General features: G+C 40.3%; 1 protein-coding gene across 3 annotated transcripts in view; it reads right to left on the bottom strand.

Annotated features, from left to right (window-relative positions):
* Window positions 1-8,431: 8,431 nt before the first annotated feature.
* LOC117444895 (actin-associated protein FAM107A-like) overlaps window positions 8,432-19,167 on the bottom strand; it is a 39,430-nt gene continuing 28,694 nt past the window's right edge. For 2 of the 3 annotated variants that reach the window (XM_071202809.1, XM_034080277.2), the window contains one exon: window positions 11,171-12,780. In XM_071202809.1, the coding sequence (XP_071058910.1) occupies window positions 12,673-12,780 (108 nt within the window). In that variant the 3' untranslated portion in view covers window positions 11,171-12,672. Of the gene's footprint in view, window positions 9,257-11,170; window positions 12,781-19,167 lie in introns of those variants that run through there. The other variant, XM_071202810.1, reaches the window with a different exon arrangement.

Genomic DNA, 19,167 nt, shown 5'->3' on the forward strand with positions numbered 1-19,167 from the left:
AAACATTAAGAAAACATATTAGACAAAATGCCTCTTGAGGGTATGAAGTGACAAAAAGTCCAGCTAGCTCCCAATTGATTGCCATGTTAAATTGTTCCAGATCTTTCTTCAGAGCAGGGAGAAGTACACTTTAGACAAACTGCTCCCATCTCCACATTGTACCCACACAGCCCAAAAACATACATATATCAGTTCTTTGGGGTTCCCTGATTCTCACGGTCTGCTCATTTTTTGATAGGAGCCATAGTTTTTGAACAGGTGGCAAAATTGTCAGATATAATCCCCAATGCATTCTGATGGGACTCAGTGCTGCAGTTGGTTGTCATGGTGTTGGTGCGCAGACTGGAGCCACACACACGTGAGTGACATCATCAGAGCATTCTCTCTCACACACACACACACACACACACACACACACACACACACACACACACACACACTCTCTCTCTCACACACAGACTCTCTCTCTCTCTCTCTCTCTGACACACACACACACACATACACAGACACACACACACTCTCTCTGAAACAAAGACACACAGCCACTCTCTATCTCTCTCTCACACACACACACAGCCACTCTCTAACACACACACACACACACACACACAGACACACACACACACACACATACACAGACACACACACTCTCTCTGAAACAAAGACACACACTCACTCTCTCTCCCTCTCTCTCACACACACAGCCACTCTCTATCTCTCTCACACACACACACACAGCCACTCTCTCTCACACACACACACACACACACAGCCACTCTCTAACACACACACACACACACACACACACACACACACACACACACACACACACAGCCACTCTCTAACACACACACACACAGCCACTCACACACACACACACACACACACACACACGATGATGATGATGATGATGATGATGATGATGATGATGATGATGATGATGATGATGATGATGATGATGATGATGATGATGAATGATCAAGAGAAGAGAGAGAGTAATGTAACATCCTAATTTAATGTGTAACTCCTATGAAAATGTTCAAAAAGTGCTCAAACTTCACATGTGTGCTAACAGTCCAGCCATGAAGACATCTACAGGACAGTTTTGAGATTTCTTCAAATGATGTTGCCATGGCAACACAATGCTCACCATGCTGTCCTGGCTCCAAGATGGTGGAATGAGCTCCCCATTGAAATCAGGACAGCAGAAAGCTCACACACCTTCCGGCGCAGACTGAAACTCATCTCTTTCGACTCCACTTCGAGCGATAGAATGACTAACAAAGAACTGCTAACAGAGCACTTATATACTAATAAAGGACTGGCTCCTCTAAAGCCAGCTGAGTAGCACTTGAAATGATTGGCTCTTTGAAACCTGATGTTCTTATATGATTCTGTTTTCTTCAAGGTTGTGTCTTCCTGGTCGAATGTACTTATTGTGAGTCGCTCTGGATAAAAGCGTCAGCTAAATGCAATGTAATGTAATGAAACACGGTTTTCTCATCACTTCAGTGAAAATGCTCGAAATGGCCCAAAACTTCACAGGTTTGGTAACGATGCAGCCGTCAACACATCTAAGTGTATTATGGGGTGTCATCAAATGCCATTGCCATGGCGACAGATAATTCACCATCAAGTTATTCAAAAGTTTACAGTTCAAATATTCTGCTGCTTTCCCAAGCCTTTTTACTTTCTTTTCTCATCTTAATACAAATTCATTCACTACTACTTACATCTGATATTTAACTCCTTCAGCCTCTTTTCAGCTGCAGAACCCATTCAACCATTACATTATTCAGCTATTTCAGGACATCAAGGCTATACATGTTGTTGTTTATACCTTTGTTAAACCTTTTCTTTGAAATATTAAGCTTTTTCTGCATTTGTTTAGCTAAAAGCAACTACCATTCAGCTAATAACACATTCAGCTTTTTCTACATTTTCAGCTAAATTCAGCCATAAATGTTGACAGTTTACAGCATTCGCACGCATTTTCTGCAGGAAATGCATTTTCTAGTTGATTTTGTACATATAGTCTAGTAGTCTATGTTGATACTGAATGAAATTACTATAATATGCTTCAAAATGAATTGGTATAAATAAATATGTAACTCTGTCACAGTGACTTATTTGTTGCCATTTTTACACTGATAGGAAATTCAACCACCTCCCCGTGCATCGTTCAGCTCCCGAAGCTTGTGTCGTATGTGTTGTGACCAAAATGTTTGCATCACATTAATGGCACCACTGATGAAGTCCTCGTCTCTTTGTACTCTGAATATCAGGCAGGTCTAGTTCTTTAGGCTGCTGTGTGTAAATCCCTGCGTGATATAACGTACCGAGTCGTCAATAACCAATATGTATATGCAGCTCATGATGGCTATTGTGCAATAACGACCATTGTGTGATGAATAAATGCACGAAAACGTGCTAGAAATTATGTGAGGTTTAATTAATCAGTTAACGTGATTTTGCCTCTTACCGGGTGATTCAACCAGGTAGCAGAAGATATCAGGGAATGAAACTTCAGGCCATTCAGTCGGATCATTCGTCCACTCTTTAATAAGATGAACAAGAATCCGATCCTATTACATTTTTTTTTTTAAGGTATCTATCCCTGTCAATGGGCTGCAATGAATCAATGTATGACATGTTTGCTTAACATTTAAAATCCGCGCGCTTACAGTGCAAAGTTAAGAGGCAGTCTTTATCATTGCGTGGAGGACGTGCCTTCTTACGGCCCTTGAGGAGCAAATTAATGAACTCTAGCGTGGCGTAATACTTAGCACTTGAAGATTGCAGGATTCGAATGAAAATACAATTAATGCATGAACAACTATTATATCTATTGAATAAGTACACAGGAGGTTGGGACAGAAGATTTAGAGGGAAGATATGATTGGTCAATTGTTCTGTCACTTGACATTACTCTCTCGTTGAGTTTCTATAGCGGGCCCTCTGTGAATGTAGAGAGGGACCAACAAGCTCTCCCGTCTTCACAGTAACTCGCAGAGACGGCATTTAACCCTTCACATTCCAACAGAAACTGAACAGGCAGATTCGAAGGATTTATTTATTTCGAAATGTTATTTTAAATACAATTAAATCAAGTTATTTTGGTAAAATTAATGAAAAATGTAACAACAACAAAATATTTTTAAAAAAAATGTTTTTTTTTTATGTTTTCAAATATTATTTTTTAGAATATCATAGGCCCTCACAGAGAGCCTAGAGGGCCCTGACGGCTCGACACTGGTATCTATATATATTTATACACATTCTCGCGAGATCTATCAGGGGTCGTTGGAAGTTAAAGCTCGAACTGTTACTTGGCTAATGTTGTTATATCTCAGTATGTGAACACAGATCGAAAATGGAAATATTTCTCACAAGTCAGCGTAAACGACCGCGATTTCCAACGGAGTCGGTCCAGCCGGACAACCCTGTGGGTGTGTGTGTGTGTGTATATATAGACATTTGTATTGATTGGGATAAACCCCTGGAGATGCACCGTCTCGTTTCCAAGGGGGTCCCGACAACAGCAAGAACTTACAGACATACATAAACAAAAAGACAAAATGCAAAACATGACACACAAGACAAACCACATAGTCTGTTAAGCAATGCATACAATCATTACAATTTGAGACAGTCGAGCAAATCAGTTTCATCAATATCTGTCAAGTACAGAGCAGTTGAAAGTGAGATAGCAATGCATGTTTAACTAAAGCCAATGATGACAGAGATCTAACGGCAGCAGGTAAAGTGTTCCAGTCTGTTGGAGCTTTGAGCATGAACGCTCTTCTGCCAATCCATTGTTTTGCAGAGGACAGAGAAATAAACCTGAAGACTGTCTAACTTGATGATTTGGCGAGTAAGGTACAAAATACTGCTTTAACTAAGGGGGATAGTTAAGATAAATGCATTTAAATATCAGCTGGAGCCAATGCGTGTGTCTTCTTACATTTAAAGAAGGCCATGTAAGTTGGTTATACATTGTGCAGTGATGTGTACGAAAAGCACAACCAAGAACAAATCTGCATCGTCTGTTGTAGGCTGTGTTGAGTGGAGCACGATCTGATGTATGTGCATTTTGGTAGACAACATCACAACAGTCCATAACCGGAAGAATAAGTTGAGAAGCAATTCTCTTTCGGACACTGAGCGTAAAACAATTGCCAGAGCGGTGTAAAACACTGATTCCGTAATTGACTTTTTGTATTACATGCTTTATATGTAGTTTAAATGAAAGTTCAGAGTCTAGCCACACACCAAGATATTTAAAGCTATCAACTGTATGCAGAGAAGTGCCATCCTTACATGTTATTACTACATTAGGTTTGGATCTGAGCTTCTGCCTGGTACCAAAGACCATGGTATAAGATTTAGTTTTGTTAAGCAGTAGTTTATTGTGTGATAGCCAGTCCTGTAAGATATTAAAATCCGATTGAAGAGAGATCTGAATTTGTGAAAAATCTGATTTGGATATATATATAACAGTGTCATCAGCATAAAGGTGAGTACAACAATGAATGAGACAAGAAGATAAATCATTTATGTAAATAGAGAACAGAAGTGGGCCCAGAGTTGATCCTTGGGGTACACCCTTTTGTTGGATCAACCGGTCAGACTGTTTTCCATTAACAACCACACATTGCTTTCTACTGTGAAGGTACGAGTTAAACCATAACACTGTATTATTGGAAAGGCCGTGAAGTTTATCCAAGAGCAGAAATCGATCAACGAAATCAAAGGCTTTTGTCAAGTCAATACAAATGGCACCTGTGAGTTCACCGTCATCTGCAGCAGAGTACAAGTCATTCGTACATTTAAGTAGTTGTTGTGGAGTGGTTAGGCCTGAAGCCAGATTGAACCGGAGATCAAATATTATAAGTATTGAGATAATGTGACAGTTGATTATAAATTATTTTCTCCAAAACATTGGAAATAGAGCAGATTATAGAGATTGGTCTATAATTATCTGTATCCAGTAAATCACCACCTTTATGCCGTGGAGTGATGCGTGCACATTTCCAAATAGTCGGCAACTCACAGGTGGACAAAGACAGGTTGAACCAATCAGCAAGTGGTACATGAGAATATGGGACGCCAGTTTTATGAACCTGTTTTCTATACCATCGAGTCCTGCACTGCCATCCACTTTTAATTCTGTGATAGCATTATGAACTTCGTGTGGTAGAAAAAGAACTGTTGCAGTATGAGTTACTATCAGAAATACCAGTCGTCAAATAGGAGTCAGATAGTAGCGGGACGGGTGGCGCAGTGGTCTGTGCATCCGATCATCAGATCAAGGGGGGGTGCTGGGGAACTCCAGTTCGAAACCCGCTCCCGCCCCACTGCGTCAGGCCGTTGTGTCCTTGGGCAAGACACTTCACCCGGATTTGCTCCTGTGGGTATTGTCCACAGTACATGTATGATATATGTGTAATGTGTGTATATGTAAAGTGCTTTGAGTCATCGAAAAAGCGCTATAATTAATTAACATACATTAGCGAAATGCTGATTAAATATTTGGGCAACGGGTCATGAATTATTGTATCAGCAGTTCTTATTTTATTAATAGAATATTTACCCTGATTTATTTAAATAGATTTAATTGTCCAAAGTCCAAAATTGCTTGGGATTCTTAAAGTCCGATGGAGAGATTCTTTATAGTAGTTGGATTTGGTTTTACTCAGATTTCGGAGATGCCTGAATACTTCCCAATCGGCTATAGTTCTTGAATGACGATATATCGACCCCGCTTTATCCTTTTCCCTAAAGAGACTGATGAGTTCAGAATTGATCCAAGGGAGATGTTGACCTTTGACCTTAACCGTTCTCACAGGTGCATGTTTGTTCATGACATCAGTGAGCTCTTTGTGCAGAAAATCCCAAGCATCTTGTACAAAAGGTATTAGTTGAAATCTGTCCCAATTAACAACATCATTAATAAATAAATCAACATTACATTTTTTATATTGTCTGATTTTGACTAGTTTTGGAGGCAGTTTAATTAATTTGATTTTCCATACGCAATAAACAATTGAATGATCGCTGAAGTGATCCGACATGACACCAGCTTTTAAGATTCTGTCCGGGTGCGACACCAGAATCCAGTCAAGCAGAGGTTGGGTTCTAAGAGTGATACGAGTTGGCTCATTAATTAGCTGTTTATCATTTAGACTACTGAAAAGACCTTTCTCTCTATCGGATGATTTATCCAACCAATTTCTGTTGAAATCACCAAGCAAGATTATTCCATTTACGCTGGAAATGGAGTTGATAGTGTCAATGATATGGTTAAAAGACTCTGCAGGTGAAGAAGGCGGCCGACAGATGCTACCAATAGTTAAGCATTTATTTTCATGAAAAATAATTTTAAGAAAAATGCATTCAAAATGTAGAGGCTCTATAGAAGTAGCAATTAGCTCAGTCACAAGGCCAGAGGAGACATGCATAGCCACACCTCCAGCCCTGCTGCATCTATCGGATCTGTAAAGCAAATCATTTGTGATTTGTAGTTCGCTATCGGAAATGTTACTACTGAGCCAAGTTTCAGAGTGTGATGATTTTAGGTTTATGTAGAACAACCCATATCCGAAGTAAATCAATGTTGGGCAATAGGCTCCTGATATTCAAGTGAATGATTTTTATACCCTTTAATTCATCCAGTCTGGAAATAATAGCAAATAATGTTCCTGTCGCTTGTTACGCATACATGCGATTCATGATTGTAAAGATTGCTAGATTCAACCATTAATGTAAAACAGACAAAACATTCAAACACAAAAAGAAAAACACAAAACAACCTAAAGTGTGTGTGTGTGTGTGTGTGTGTGTGTGTGTGTGTGTGTGTGTGTGTGTGTGTGTGTGTGTGTGTGTGTGTGTGTGTGTGTGTGTGTGTGTGTGTGTGTGTGTGTGTGTGTGTGTGTGTGTGTGTGTGTGTGTGTGTGTGTGTGTGTGTGTGTGTGTGTGTGTGTGTGTGTGTGGTCGCTCTCGCTCTGCGCCTCAGCCTCCAACTCGGCCCGCTCCCTCGCCAACCGCTCCACCTCCCGCTGCAGCTCGGCCAAGTGCGCCTCCTGCTGGTAGTCTGCGATGCTGCCGTTGAGCTGGGACAGCCGGTTCGTCAGACGCTCCTCCAGGTTGTCCTTCTCGGCTTCCAGGCTCCTGAGCAGCTCTTTCAACTGCGCCTCCCTCTTGGCACCCTCCTCCACCAGGCTCCTTTCTCTCTCTTTGCCCTCTTGGAGGCACTTCTCCAGAGAGGCCACAAGACTTCAATAAATCTTTAATTTAAAATGTCATAATTACAAATGTAATATCATATAAAACATTTATATGTAATTACTTCTCTCATAAATCTTACAAGTCATTTTGATTTTGTAAAAAAAAAAGAAGTAATTATCAAATGTTGTCAAATGTTGGGGGCAGCCATCTTTGAAGGATAGCCTCTATAGCATTAGCATCAATATATATCAGCGTTTCTCGCTCATCTGTCAGCGTTTTGCATCCAAAATGAATAAAGTATGTGTAAAATATAAACTCTGTTACAAAGAGAAGCTCTTGGCAGACACAGCGGAGCGTTATTTAAAAAAAAACTTAATAAATTACATCTGTCCGTATGAATTAAGAGAAGATTGATCACTGTTCCTGATGTCCGTCCTCTGGTGTTTAAGTGTCTACATCTATCGCTAATTTAAAAATATTTAAATATCTGGAGGACCGATCTACAGCTTTACAAATAGGACCTTCAGATCTACAGGTTTAACGACTATAGAGTCATCTGCAGCTCATCCAGAATGCAGCGGCTCGTCTGGTCTTCAACCTTCCTGAATGTCCCACCCCACGCCGCTCCTCCGCTCCCTCCACTGGCTTCCGGTAACTGCTAGAATCCACTTCAAGACCCTGGTGCTTGCGTACCATGCTGCGAATGGATCTGGCCCTTCCTACATCCAGGACATGGTTAAACCGTGCACCCCAGCACGTGCACTCCGCTCTGCATCAGCCAGACGACTCGCTGCACCCTCGCTGCGAGGGGGACCCAAGTCCCATCAGCAGGAACACGTGGGTTTGCTGTCCTGGCTCCAAGATGGTGGAATGAGCTCCCATTGACATCAGGACAGCAGAAAGCTCACACACCTTCCAGACTGAAACTCATCTCCTTCGACTCCACCTCGAGGATAGAACTACTAACAAAGCACTTATATACTAACAAAGGACTGGCTTCTCTAAAGCCAGTTGAGTAGCACTTGAAATGTTTAGCTCTATGAAACCTGATGTACTTTATGATTCTGTTTTCTTCAAGGTTGTATTTTGTTGGTCGAACGCACTTATTGTGAGTCGCTTTGGATAAAAGCGTCAGCTAAATGCAATGGTCTGTAATGATGCCATATTTATTGAAGATTCACATTATAAATATTCCCCAAAATTATTCAAAAGCATATTCTTCCAAACTCCTTGCTGTAGTACGACACACAGGAGACTATTGGTGTGTGTGGTGAGTTTAGTGGTAATAAGCTGTGTGATAGGAATTGAATATTATTGTATTCTCTTTTTTGGGAGCTGCACTTTGCAGACGGTCCCTGAGCACTAGTTTCTTCTCCGGCTGCGGATAGAGACCGATGTGATGTGTCCAGCTCGGAGGACGGCGCGTATTGGCTTTTCTTGATCAACATGTGATTGTAGTTCGTTGTCATCCTTACCACGGCACGTAGGAGACGTACTTTGTGTCTGAATAACGTTTTGTTCATGAGTTATTGATCCGTGAAATCAGAACCTCCCAATATCGTTCCAACTTTACTGAAATAAGCCAGAAGACCGTCTCATTTCGTAGACCGCTCGGTTTGCTGTTCCTTCACTTTATTTTTACATTTATATACATTTATTTTGGACGAAAACTTAGCGTGAGGAAAGGGAAGTGTGGCGTGAGTGCGTGAGATATGGGTTGATTGCGTGACTCTCACGCTCAATGCGTGAGAGTTGGCAGCCCTGGTTTAAAAGAGTAAAATCTAGTCCTTTTCTTGTTTTGGTCGTTGTTCATAGGAGTTTATTTTACAGCCAGTGACATCACAGAGTCTAATTACCAAGTTTAAAAAGTGTAAAGTGAAAAAGTTCCGTTACAGAGGTTGCGTTTGCTTGTATCCTCCAAAGATGGCCGACTTGCTGTTGATGGCGTCGTGTTCCCATTCCCTATTGTAACACGTGACCATTGTGAATAACGTCTTGAACGTTTTCCTCGTCAGCAGAAGATACTTTCCTGTTTTTAAAATCATACATTTGAATGTGATATGGACAGGATACAACAGACAATATAAAACATTGGTTTCCTTTCTCACGTTTTAGTGCAACTCAAGTTTTAGGAATTATTGACGTATTAATCTCTTTCAAAAACACAGATGAGATTTAGGCACAAAAACAATGTGTTCTGAGAAGATTTTCATCAAACAGTTTAACACTCACAACCCTTTCTCATCTTTAAAGGATAAAGAAATGCAGTCATTTAATTAAACCTTTTATAATAATATCCGTTTTCATAATAACGACCTCCATTTCACGAGCCACAATCTTATCAAATCTATTTACAAGAAATATCTACAAATCTGATAAATCATTCATTATTAAAGGGGACATATTCTGCTGGTGTTCAGGTGTATATCAGTATGTAGTGTCTCTACTTTAAAGAGTCCTCTCCTGCTGATGTTCAGGTGTATATCAGTATGTAGTGTCTCTACTTTAAAGAGTCCTCTCCTGCTGATGTTCAGGTGTATATCAGTATGTAGTGTCTCTACTTTAAAGAGTCCTCTCCTGCTGATGTTCAGGTGTATATCAGTATGTAGTGTCTCTACTTTAAAGAGTCCTCTCCTGCTGATGTTCAGGTGTATATCAGTATGTAGTGTCTCTACTTTAAAGAGTCCTCTCCTGATGATGTTCAGGTGTATATCAGTATGTAGTGTCTCTACTTTAAAGAGTCCTCTCCTGCTGATGTTCAGGTGTATATCAGTATGTAGTGTCTCTACTTTAAAGAGTCCTCTCCTGCTGATGTTCAGGTGTATATCAGTATGTAGTGTCTCTACTTTAAAGAGTCCTCTCCTGCTGGTGTTCAGGTGTATATCAGTATGTAGTGTCTCTACTTTAAAGAGTCCTCTCCTGCTGATGTTCAGGTGTATATCAGTATGTAGTGTCTCTACTTTAAAGAGTCCTCTCCTGCTGATGTTCAGGTGTATATCAGTATGTAGTGTCTCTACTTTAAAGAGTCCTCTCCTGCTGATGTTCAGGTGTATATCAGTATGTAGTGTCTCTACTTTAAAGAGTCCTCTCCTGCTGATGTTCAGGTGTATATCAGTATGTAGTGTCTCTACTTTAAAGAGTCCTCTCCTGCTGATGTTCAGGTGTATATCAGTAGTGTAGTGTCTCTACTTTAAAGAGTCCTCTCCTGCTGATGTCAGGTGTATATCAGTATGTAGTGTCTCTACTTTAAAGAGTCCTCTCCTGCTGGATGTTCAGGTGTATATCAGTATGTAGTGTCTCTACTTTAAAGAGTCCTCTCCTGCTGATGTTCAGGTGTATATCAGTATGTTTCTACTTTAAGAGTCCTCTCCTGCTGATGTTCAGGTGTATATCAGCATGTAGTGTCTCTACTTTAAAGAGTCCTCTCCTGCTGATATTCAGGTGTATATCAGTATGTAGTGTCCCTACTTTAAAGAGTCCTCTCCTGCTGATGTTCAGGTGTATATCAGTACGTAGTGTATCTACTTTAAAGAGTCCTCTCCTGCTGATGTTCAGGTGTATATCAGTACGTAGTGTCTCTACTTTAAAGAGTCCTCTCCTGCTGATGTTCAGGTGTATATCAGTATGTAGTGTCTCTACTTTAAAGAGTCCTCTCCTGCTGATGTTCAGGTGTATATCAGCATGTAGTGTCTCTACTTTAAAGAGTCCTCTCCTGCTGATGTTCAGGTGTATATCAGTATGTAGTGTCTCTACTTTAAAGAGTCCTCTCCTGCTGATGTTCAGGTGTATATCAGTATGTAGTGTCTCTACTTTAAAGAGTCCTCTCCTGCTGATGTTCAGGTGTATATCAGTATGTAGTGTCTCTACTTTAAAGAGTCCTCTCCTGCTGATGTTCAGGTGTATATCAGTATGTAGTGTCTCTACTTTAAAGAGTCCTCTCCTGCTGATGTTCAGGTGTATATCAGTATGTAGTGTCTCTACTTTAAAGAGTCCTCTCCTGCTGATGTTCAGGTGTATATCAGTATGTAGTGTCTCTTCTTTATAGAGACTCCACAGCTCTGCTGTGATTGGTCAACAGCTTAGAGATTCCCCGCCCCTTAGCCTATCACGTACAATGTGTTGAAGTGCTAGCCAATAGGAGCGCAAGTGTTCCATAGTGATGTCACAAAAACCTACAGCACTTACAACAGGAAAGGGGAAACACCCAAAAGCAGAATAGGGCCCCTTTTTAAAATAAATGATGGGTGCTAAGATTTCTCCCAAGAGATACTTTTGTGTAGGAAGGCGATGCGTTTCATATCGAGCTCGAACCAACGAGAGAAAGGGCTCTGCATCGAATTACAACACGATAACAAAACTCTTCATTATAACTTCTAAAGGACTATCACTTAGACATATGCTTACAATCTGTCCTACCTTACGACTTACTCATAATGATAACGTGTGTGTCCTCAGTGTGTGTCCTCAGTGTGTATGTGTCCTCAGTATATGTGTGTGTCCTCAGTATATGTGTGTGTCCTCAGTATGTATGTGTCCTCAGTATATGTGTGTGTCCTCAGTATATGTGTGTGTCCTCAGTATATATGTGTGTCCTCAGTATGTATGTGTCCTCAGTATGTATGTGTCCTCAGTATATATGTGTGTGTCCTCAGTATGTATGTGTCCTCAGTATATGTGTGTGTCCTCAGTATATGTGTGTGTCCTCAGTATATATGTGTGTCCTCAGTATATGTGTGTGTCCTCAGTATGTATGTGTCCTCAGTATATGTGTGTGTCCTCAGTATGTATGTGTCCTCAGTATATGTGTGTGTCCTCAGTATATATGTGTGTGTCCTCAGTATATGTGTGTGTCCTCAGTATGTATGTGTCCTCAGTATGTGTGTGTCCTCAGTATATATGTGTGTGTCCTCAGTATATGTGTGTGTCCTCAGTATGTATGTGTCCTCAGTATATGTGTGTGTCCTCAGTATATATGTGTGTGTCCTCAGTATATGTGTGTGTCCTCAGTATGTATGTGTCCTCAGTATGTGTGTGTCCTCAGTATATATGTGTGTGTCCTCAGTATATGTGTGTGTCCTCAGTATGTATGTGTCCTCAGTATATGTGTGTGTCCTCAGTATATATGTGTGTGTCCTCAGTATATGTGTGTGTCCTCAGTATGTGTGTGTCCTCAGTATGTGTGTGTCCTCAGTATGTATGTGTCCTCAGTATATGTGTGTGTCCTCAGTATGTATGTGTCCTCAGTATGTATGTGTCCTCAGTGTATGCATGTTTCCTCGTGTGTGTGTGTGTGTGTGTGTGTGTGTGTGTGTGTGTGTGTGTGTGTGTGTGTGTGTGTGTGTGTGTGTGTGTGTGTGTGTGTGTGTGTGTGTGTGTGTGTGTGTGTGTGTGCGCGCGCTGTAAACATGTGGACAGTGTCTTTCTCCTGCAGGACAGCAGATGTCTCTACACGTCCTTTTCCTCTTTTTGAAAGGACGTCCGTCTCAGGTTCTCCTTCACTTTGACGAACTCTGGAGCTTTCGTGCTGTCGTCTCTCTGCTGCTGTCTGTCCAACTGAGACACAGGGACAACCTTCAGGACAGCAACCAGACAACTGTGTGTGTAACGTTGTGTCTTTCCGTGTACTGTGTGTATAACGTTGTGTCTTTCTGTGTACTGTGTGTGTATAACGTTGTGTCTTTCCGTGTACTGTGTGTATAACGTTGTGTATTTCTGTGTACTGTGTGTGTATAACGTTGTGTCTTTCCGTGTACTGTGTGTATAACGTTGTGTATTTCTGTGTACTGTGTGTGTATAACGTTGTGTCTTTCCGTGTACTGTCTGTGTATAACGTTGTGTATTTCCGTGTACTGTGTGTGTATAACGTTGTGTCTTTCCGTGTACTGTGTGTATAACGTTGTGTATTTCTGTGTACTGTGTGTGTATAACGTTGTGTCTTTCCGTGTACTGTCTGTGTATAACGTTGTGTATTTCCGTGTACTGTGTGTGTATAACGTTGTGTATTTCCGTGTACTGTGTGTGTATAACGTTGTGTCTTTCCGTGTACTGTCTGTGTATAACGTTGTGTATTTCCGTGTACTGTGTGTGTATAACGTTGTGTATTTCTGTGTACTGTGTGTGTATAACGTTGTGTCTTTCCGTGTACTGTCTGTGTATAACGTTGTGTCTTTCCGTGTACTGTGTGTATAACGTTGTGTATTTCCATGTACTGTGTGTGTATAACGTTGTGTCTTTCCGTGTACTGTCTGTGTATAACGTTGTGTATTTCCGTGTACTGTGTGTGTATAACGTTGTGTATTTCTGTGTACTGTGTGTGTATAACGTTGTGTCTTTCCGTGTACTGTCTGTGTATAACGTTGTGTCTTTCCGTGTACTGTGTGTATAACGTTGTGTCTTTCTGTGTACTGTGTGTGTGTAACGTTGTGTCTTTCCGTATACTGTGTGTATAACGTTGTGTATTTCTGTGTACTGTGTGTGTATAACATTGTGTATTTCCGTGTACTGTGTGTATAACGTTGTGTATTTCCATGTACTGTGTGTGTATAACGTGGTGTCTTTCCGTGTACTGTCTGTGTATAACGTTGTGTATTTCCGTGTACTGTGTGTGTATAACGTTGTGTATTTCCGTGTACTGTGTGTGTATAACGTTGTGTCTTTCCGTGTACTGTCTGTGTATAACGTTGTGTATTTCCGTGTACTGTGTGTGTATAACGTTGTGTCTTTCCGTGTACTGTCTGTGTATAACGTTGTGTATTTCCGTGTACTGTGTGTGTATAACGTTGTGTATTTCCGTGTACTGTGTGTGTATAACGTTGTGTCTTTCTGTGTACTGTGTGTGTGTAACGTTGTATCTTTCCGTGTACTGTGTGTGTATAACGTTGTGTATTTCCGTGTACTGTGTGTGTATAACGTTGTGTCTTTCTGTGTACTGTGTGTGTATAACATTGTGTATTTCTGTGTACTGTGTGTGTATAACGTTGTGTATTTCTGTGTACTGTGTGTGTATAACGTTGTATCTTTCCGTGTACTGTGTGTGTATAACGTTGTGTATTTCCGTGTACTGTGTGTGTATAACGTTGTGTCTTTCTGTGTACTGTGTGTGTGTAACGTTGTATCTTTCCGTGTACTGTGTGTGTATAACGTTGTGTCTTTCTGTGTACTGTGTGTGTGTAACGTTGTATCTTTCCGTGTACTGTGTGTGTATAACGTTGTGTATTTCCGTGTACTGTGTGTGTATAACGTTGTGTCTTTCTGTGTACTGTGTGTGTATAACATTGTGTATTTCTGTGTACTGTGTGTGTATAACGTTGTATCTTTCCGTGTACTGTGTGTGTATAACGTTGTGTCTTTCTGTGTACTGTGTGTGTATAACATTGTGTATTTCTGTGTACTGTGTGTGTATAACGTTGTATCTTTCCGTGTACTGTGTGTGTATAACGTTGTGTCTTTCCGTGTACTGTGTGTGTATAACGTTGTGTCTTTCTGTGTACTGTGTGTGTATAACGTTGTGTCTTTCCGTGTACTGTGTGTGTATAACGTTGTGTCTTTCCGTGTACTGTGTGTGTATAACGTTGTGTATTTCCGTGTACTGTGTGTGTATAACGTTGTGTATTTCCGTGTACTGTGTGTGTATAACGTTGTGTATTTCCGTGTACTGTGTGTGTGTATAACGTTGTGTATTTCTGTGTACTGTGTGTGTATAACGTTGTGTATTTCCGTGTACTGTGTGTGTATAACGTTGTGTATTTCCGTGTACTGTGTGTGTATAACGTTGTGTATTTCCGTGTACTGTGTGTGTATAACGTTGTGTATTTCCGTGTACTGTGTGTGTATAACGTTGTGTATTTCCGTGTACTGTGTGTGTATAACGTTGTGTATTTCTGCGTACTGTGTGTATAACGTTGTATTTCCGTGTACTGTGTGTGTATAATGTTGTGTATTTCTGTGTACTGTGTGTGTATAACGTTGTGTATTTCCGTGTACTGTGTGCATAACGTTGTGTATTTCTGTGTACTGTGTGTGTATAACGTTGTGTATTTCCGTGTACTGTGTGTGTATAACGTTGTGTATTTCCGTGTACCGTGTGTGTATAACGTTGTGTATGTCCGTGTACTGTGTGTGTGTATAACGTTGTGTATTTCCGTGTACTGTGTGTATAACGTTGTGTATTTCTGTGTACTGTGTGTATAACGTTGTGTATTTCCGTGTACTGTGTGTGTATAACGTTGTGTATTTCTGTGTACTGTGTGTGTATAACGTTGTGTATTTCCGTGTACTGTGTGTGTATAACGTTGTGTATTTCCGTGTACTGTGTGTGTATAACGTTGTGTATATCCGTGTACTGTGTGTGTATAACGTTGTGTATTTCCGTGTACTGTGTGTGTATAACGTTGTGTATTTCCGTGTACTGTGTGTGTATAACGTTGTGTATTTCCGTGTACTGTGTGTGTATAACGTTGTGTATTTCTGTGTACTGTGTGTGTATAACGTTGTGTATTTCCGTGTACTGTGTGTATAACGTTGTGTATTTCCGTGTACTGAGTGTGTATAACGTTGTGTATTTCCGTGTACTGTGTGTGTATAACGTTGTGTATTTCCGTGTACTGTGTGTGTATAACGTTGTGTATTTCTGTGTACTGTGTGTGTATAACGTTGTGTATTTCTGCGTACTGTGTGTATAACGTTGTATTTCCGTGTACTGTGTGTGTATAATGTTGTGTATTTCCGTGTACTGTGTGTGTATAACGTTGTGTATTTCCGTGTACTGTGTGTGTATAACGTTGTGTATTTCCGTGTACTGTGTGTGTATAACGTTGTGTATTTCCGTGTACTGTGTGTGTATAACGTTGTGTATTTCGTGTACTGTGTGTGTATAACGTTGTGTATATTCCGTGTACTGTGTGTGTATAACGTTGTGTATTTCCGTGTACTGTGTGTGTATAACGTTGTGTATTTCTGTGTACTGTGTGTGTATAACGTTGTGTATTTCCGTGTACTGTGTGCATAACGTTGTGTATTTCTGTGTACTGTGTGTGTATAACGTTGTGTATTTCCGTGTACTGTGTGTGTATAACGTTGTGTATTTCCGTGTACTGTGTGTGTATAACGTTGTGTATTTCCGTGTACTTTCGTGTACTGTGTGTGTAACGTTGTGTATTTCCGTGTACTGTGTGTGTATAACGTTGTGTATTTCCGTGTACTGTGTGTGTATAACGTTGTGTATTTCTGTGTACTGTGTGTGTATAACGTTGTGTATTTCCGTGTACTGTGTGTGTATAACGTTGTATCTTTCCGTGTACTGTGTGTGTATAACGTTGTGTATTTCCGTGTACTGTGTGTGTATAACGTTGTGTCTTTCCGTGTACTGTTGGTGTATAACGTTGTGTCTTTCTCGTGTACTGTGTGTGTATAACGTTGTGTCTTTCCGTGTACTGTGTGTGTATAACGTTGTGTCTTTCCGTGTACTGTGTGTGTATAACGTTGTGTCTTTCTGTGTACTGTGTGTGTATAACGTTGTGTATTTCCGTGTACTGTGTGTGTATAACGTTGTGTATTTCCGTGTACTGTGTGTGTATAACGTTGTGTATTTCCGTGTACTGTGTGTGTGTATAACGTTGTGTATTTCCGTGTACTGTGTGTATAACGTTGTATTTCCGTGTACTGTGTGTGTATAATGTTGTGTATTTCTGTGTACTGTGTGTGTATAACGTTGTGTATTTCCGTGTACTGTGTGTGTATAACGTTGTGTATTTTCGTGTACTGTGTGTGTATAACGTTGTGTATATCCGTGTACTGTGTGTATATATCGTTGTGTATTTCCGTGTACTGTGTGTGTATAACGTTGTGTATTTCTGTGTACTGTGTGTGTATAACGTTGTGTATTTCCGTGTACTGTGTGCATAACGTTGTGTATTTCCGTGTACTGTGTGTGTATAACATTGTGTATTTCCGTGTACTGTGTGTGTATAACGTTGTGTATTTCCGTGTACTGTGTGTGTATAACGTTGTGTATTTCCGTGTACTGTGTGTGTATAACGTTGTGTATATCCGTGTACTGTGTGTGTATAACGTTGTGTATTTCTGTGTACTGTGTGTGTATAACGTTGTGTATTTCCGTGTACTGTGTGTGTATAACGTTGTGTATTTCCGTGTACTGTGTGTGTATAACGTTGTGTATTTCTGTGTACTGTGTGTGTATAACGTTGTGTATTTCTGCGTACTGTGTGTATAACGTTGTATTTCCGTGTACTGTGTGTGTATAATGTTGTGTATTTCTGTGTACTGTGTGTGTATAACGTTGTGTATTTCCGTGTACTGTGTGTATAACATTGTGTATTTCCGTGTACTGTGTGTGTATAACGTTGTGTATTTCTGTGTACTGTGTGTATAACGTTGTGTATTTCCGTGTACTGTGTGTATAACGTTGTATTTCCGTGTACTGTGTGTGTATAATGTTGTGTATTTCTGTGTACTGTGTGTGTATAACGTTGTGTATTTCCGTGTACTGTGTGTATAACGTTGTGTATTTCCGTGTACTGTGTGTGTATAACGTTGTGTATTTCCGTGTACTGTGTGTGTATAACGTTGTGTATATCCGTGTACTGTGTGTGTATAACGTTGTGTATTTCCGTGTACTGTGTGTGTATAACGTTGTGTATTTCCGTGTACTGTGTGTGTATAACGTTGTGTATTTCCGTGTACTGTGTGTGTATAACGTTGTGTATTTCTGTGTACTGTGTGTGTATAACGTTGTGTATTTCCGTGTACTGTGTGCATAACGTTGTGTATTTCTGTGTACTGTGTGTGTATAACGTTGTGTATTTCCGTGTGCTGTGTGTGTATAACGTTGTGTATTTCCGTGTACTGTGTGTGTATAACGTTGTGTATTTCCGTGTACTGTGTGTGTATAACGTTGTGTATATCCGTGTACTGTGTGTGTATAACGTTGTGTATTTCCGTGTACTGTGTGTGTATAACGTTGTGTATTTCCGTGTACTGTGTGTGTATAACGTTGTGTATTTCCGTGTACTGTGTGTGTATAACGTTGTGTATTTCTGTGTACTGTGTGTGTATAACGTTGTGTATTTCTGCGTACTGTGTGTATAACGTTGTATTTCCGTGTACTGTGTGTGTATAATGTTGTGTATTTCTGTGTACTGTGTGTGTATAACGTTGTGTATTTCCGTGTACTGTGTGTATAACGTTGTGTATTTCCGTGTACTGTGTGTGTATAACGTTGTGTATTTCCGTGTACTGTGTGTATAACGTTGTGTATTTCCGTGTACTGTGTGTGTATAACGTTGTGTATTTCTGCGTACTGTGTGTATAACGTTGTATTTCCGTGTACTGTGTGTGTATAATGTTGTGTATTTCTGTGTACTGTGTGTGTATAACGTTGTGTATTTCCGTGTACTGTGTGTGTATAACGTTGTGTATTTCCGTGTACTGTGTGTGTATAACGTTGTGTATTTCCGTGTACTGTGTGTGTATAACGTTGTGTATTTCCGTGTACTGTGTGTGTATAACGTTGTGTATTTTCGTGTACTGTGTGTGTATAACGTTGTGTATATCCGTGTACTGTGTGTGTATAACGTTGTGTATTTTTGTGTACTGTGTGTGTATAACGTTGTGTATTTCTGTGTACTGTGTGTGTATAACGTTGTGTATTTCCGTGTACTGTGTGCATAACGTTGTGTATTTCTGTGTACTGTGTGTGTATAACGTTGTGTATTTCTGTGTACTGTGTGTGTATAACGTTGTGTATTTCCGTGTACTGTGTGCATAACGTTGTGTATTTCTGTGTACTGTCTGTGTATAACGTTGTGTATTTCCGTGTACTGTGTGTGTATAACGTTGTGTATTTCCGTGTACTGTGTGTGTATAACGTTGTGTATTTCCGTGTACTGTGTGTGTATAACGTTGTGTATTTCCGTGTACTGT

The sequence above is a fragment of the Pseudochaenichthys georgianus genome, unplaced genomic scaffold (assembly GCF_902827115.2).
Source record: "Pseudochaenichthys georgianus unplaced genomic scaffold, fPseGeo1.2 scaffold_986_arrow_ctg1, whole genome shotgun sequence".
Classification (NCBI taxonomy): domain Eukaryota; kingdom Metazoa; phylum Chordata; class Actinopteri; order Perciformes; family Channichthyidae; genus Pseudochaenichthys; species Pseudochaenichthys georgianus.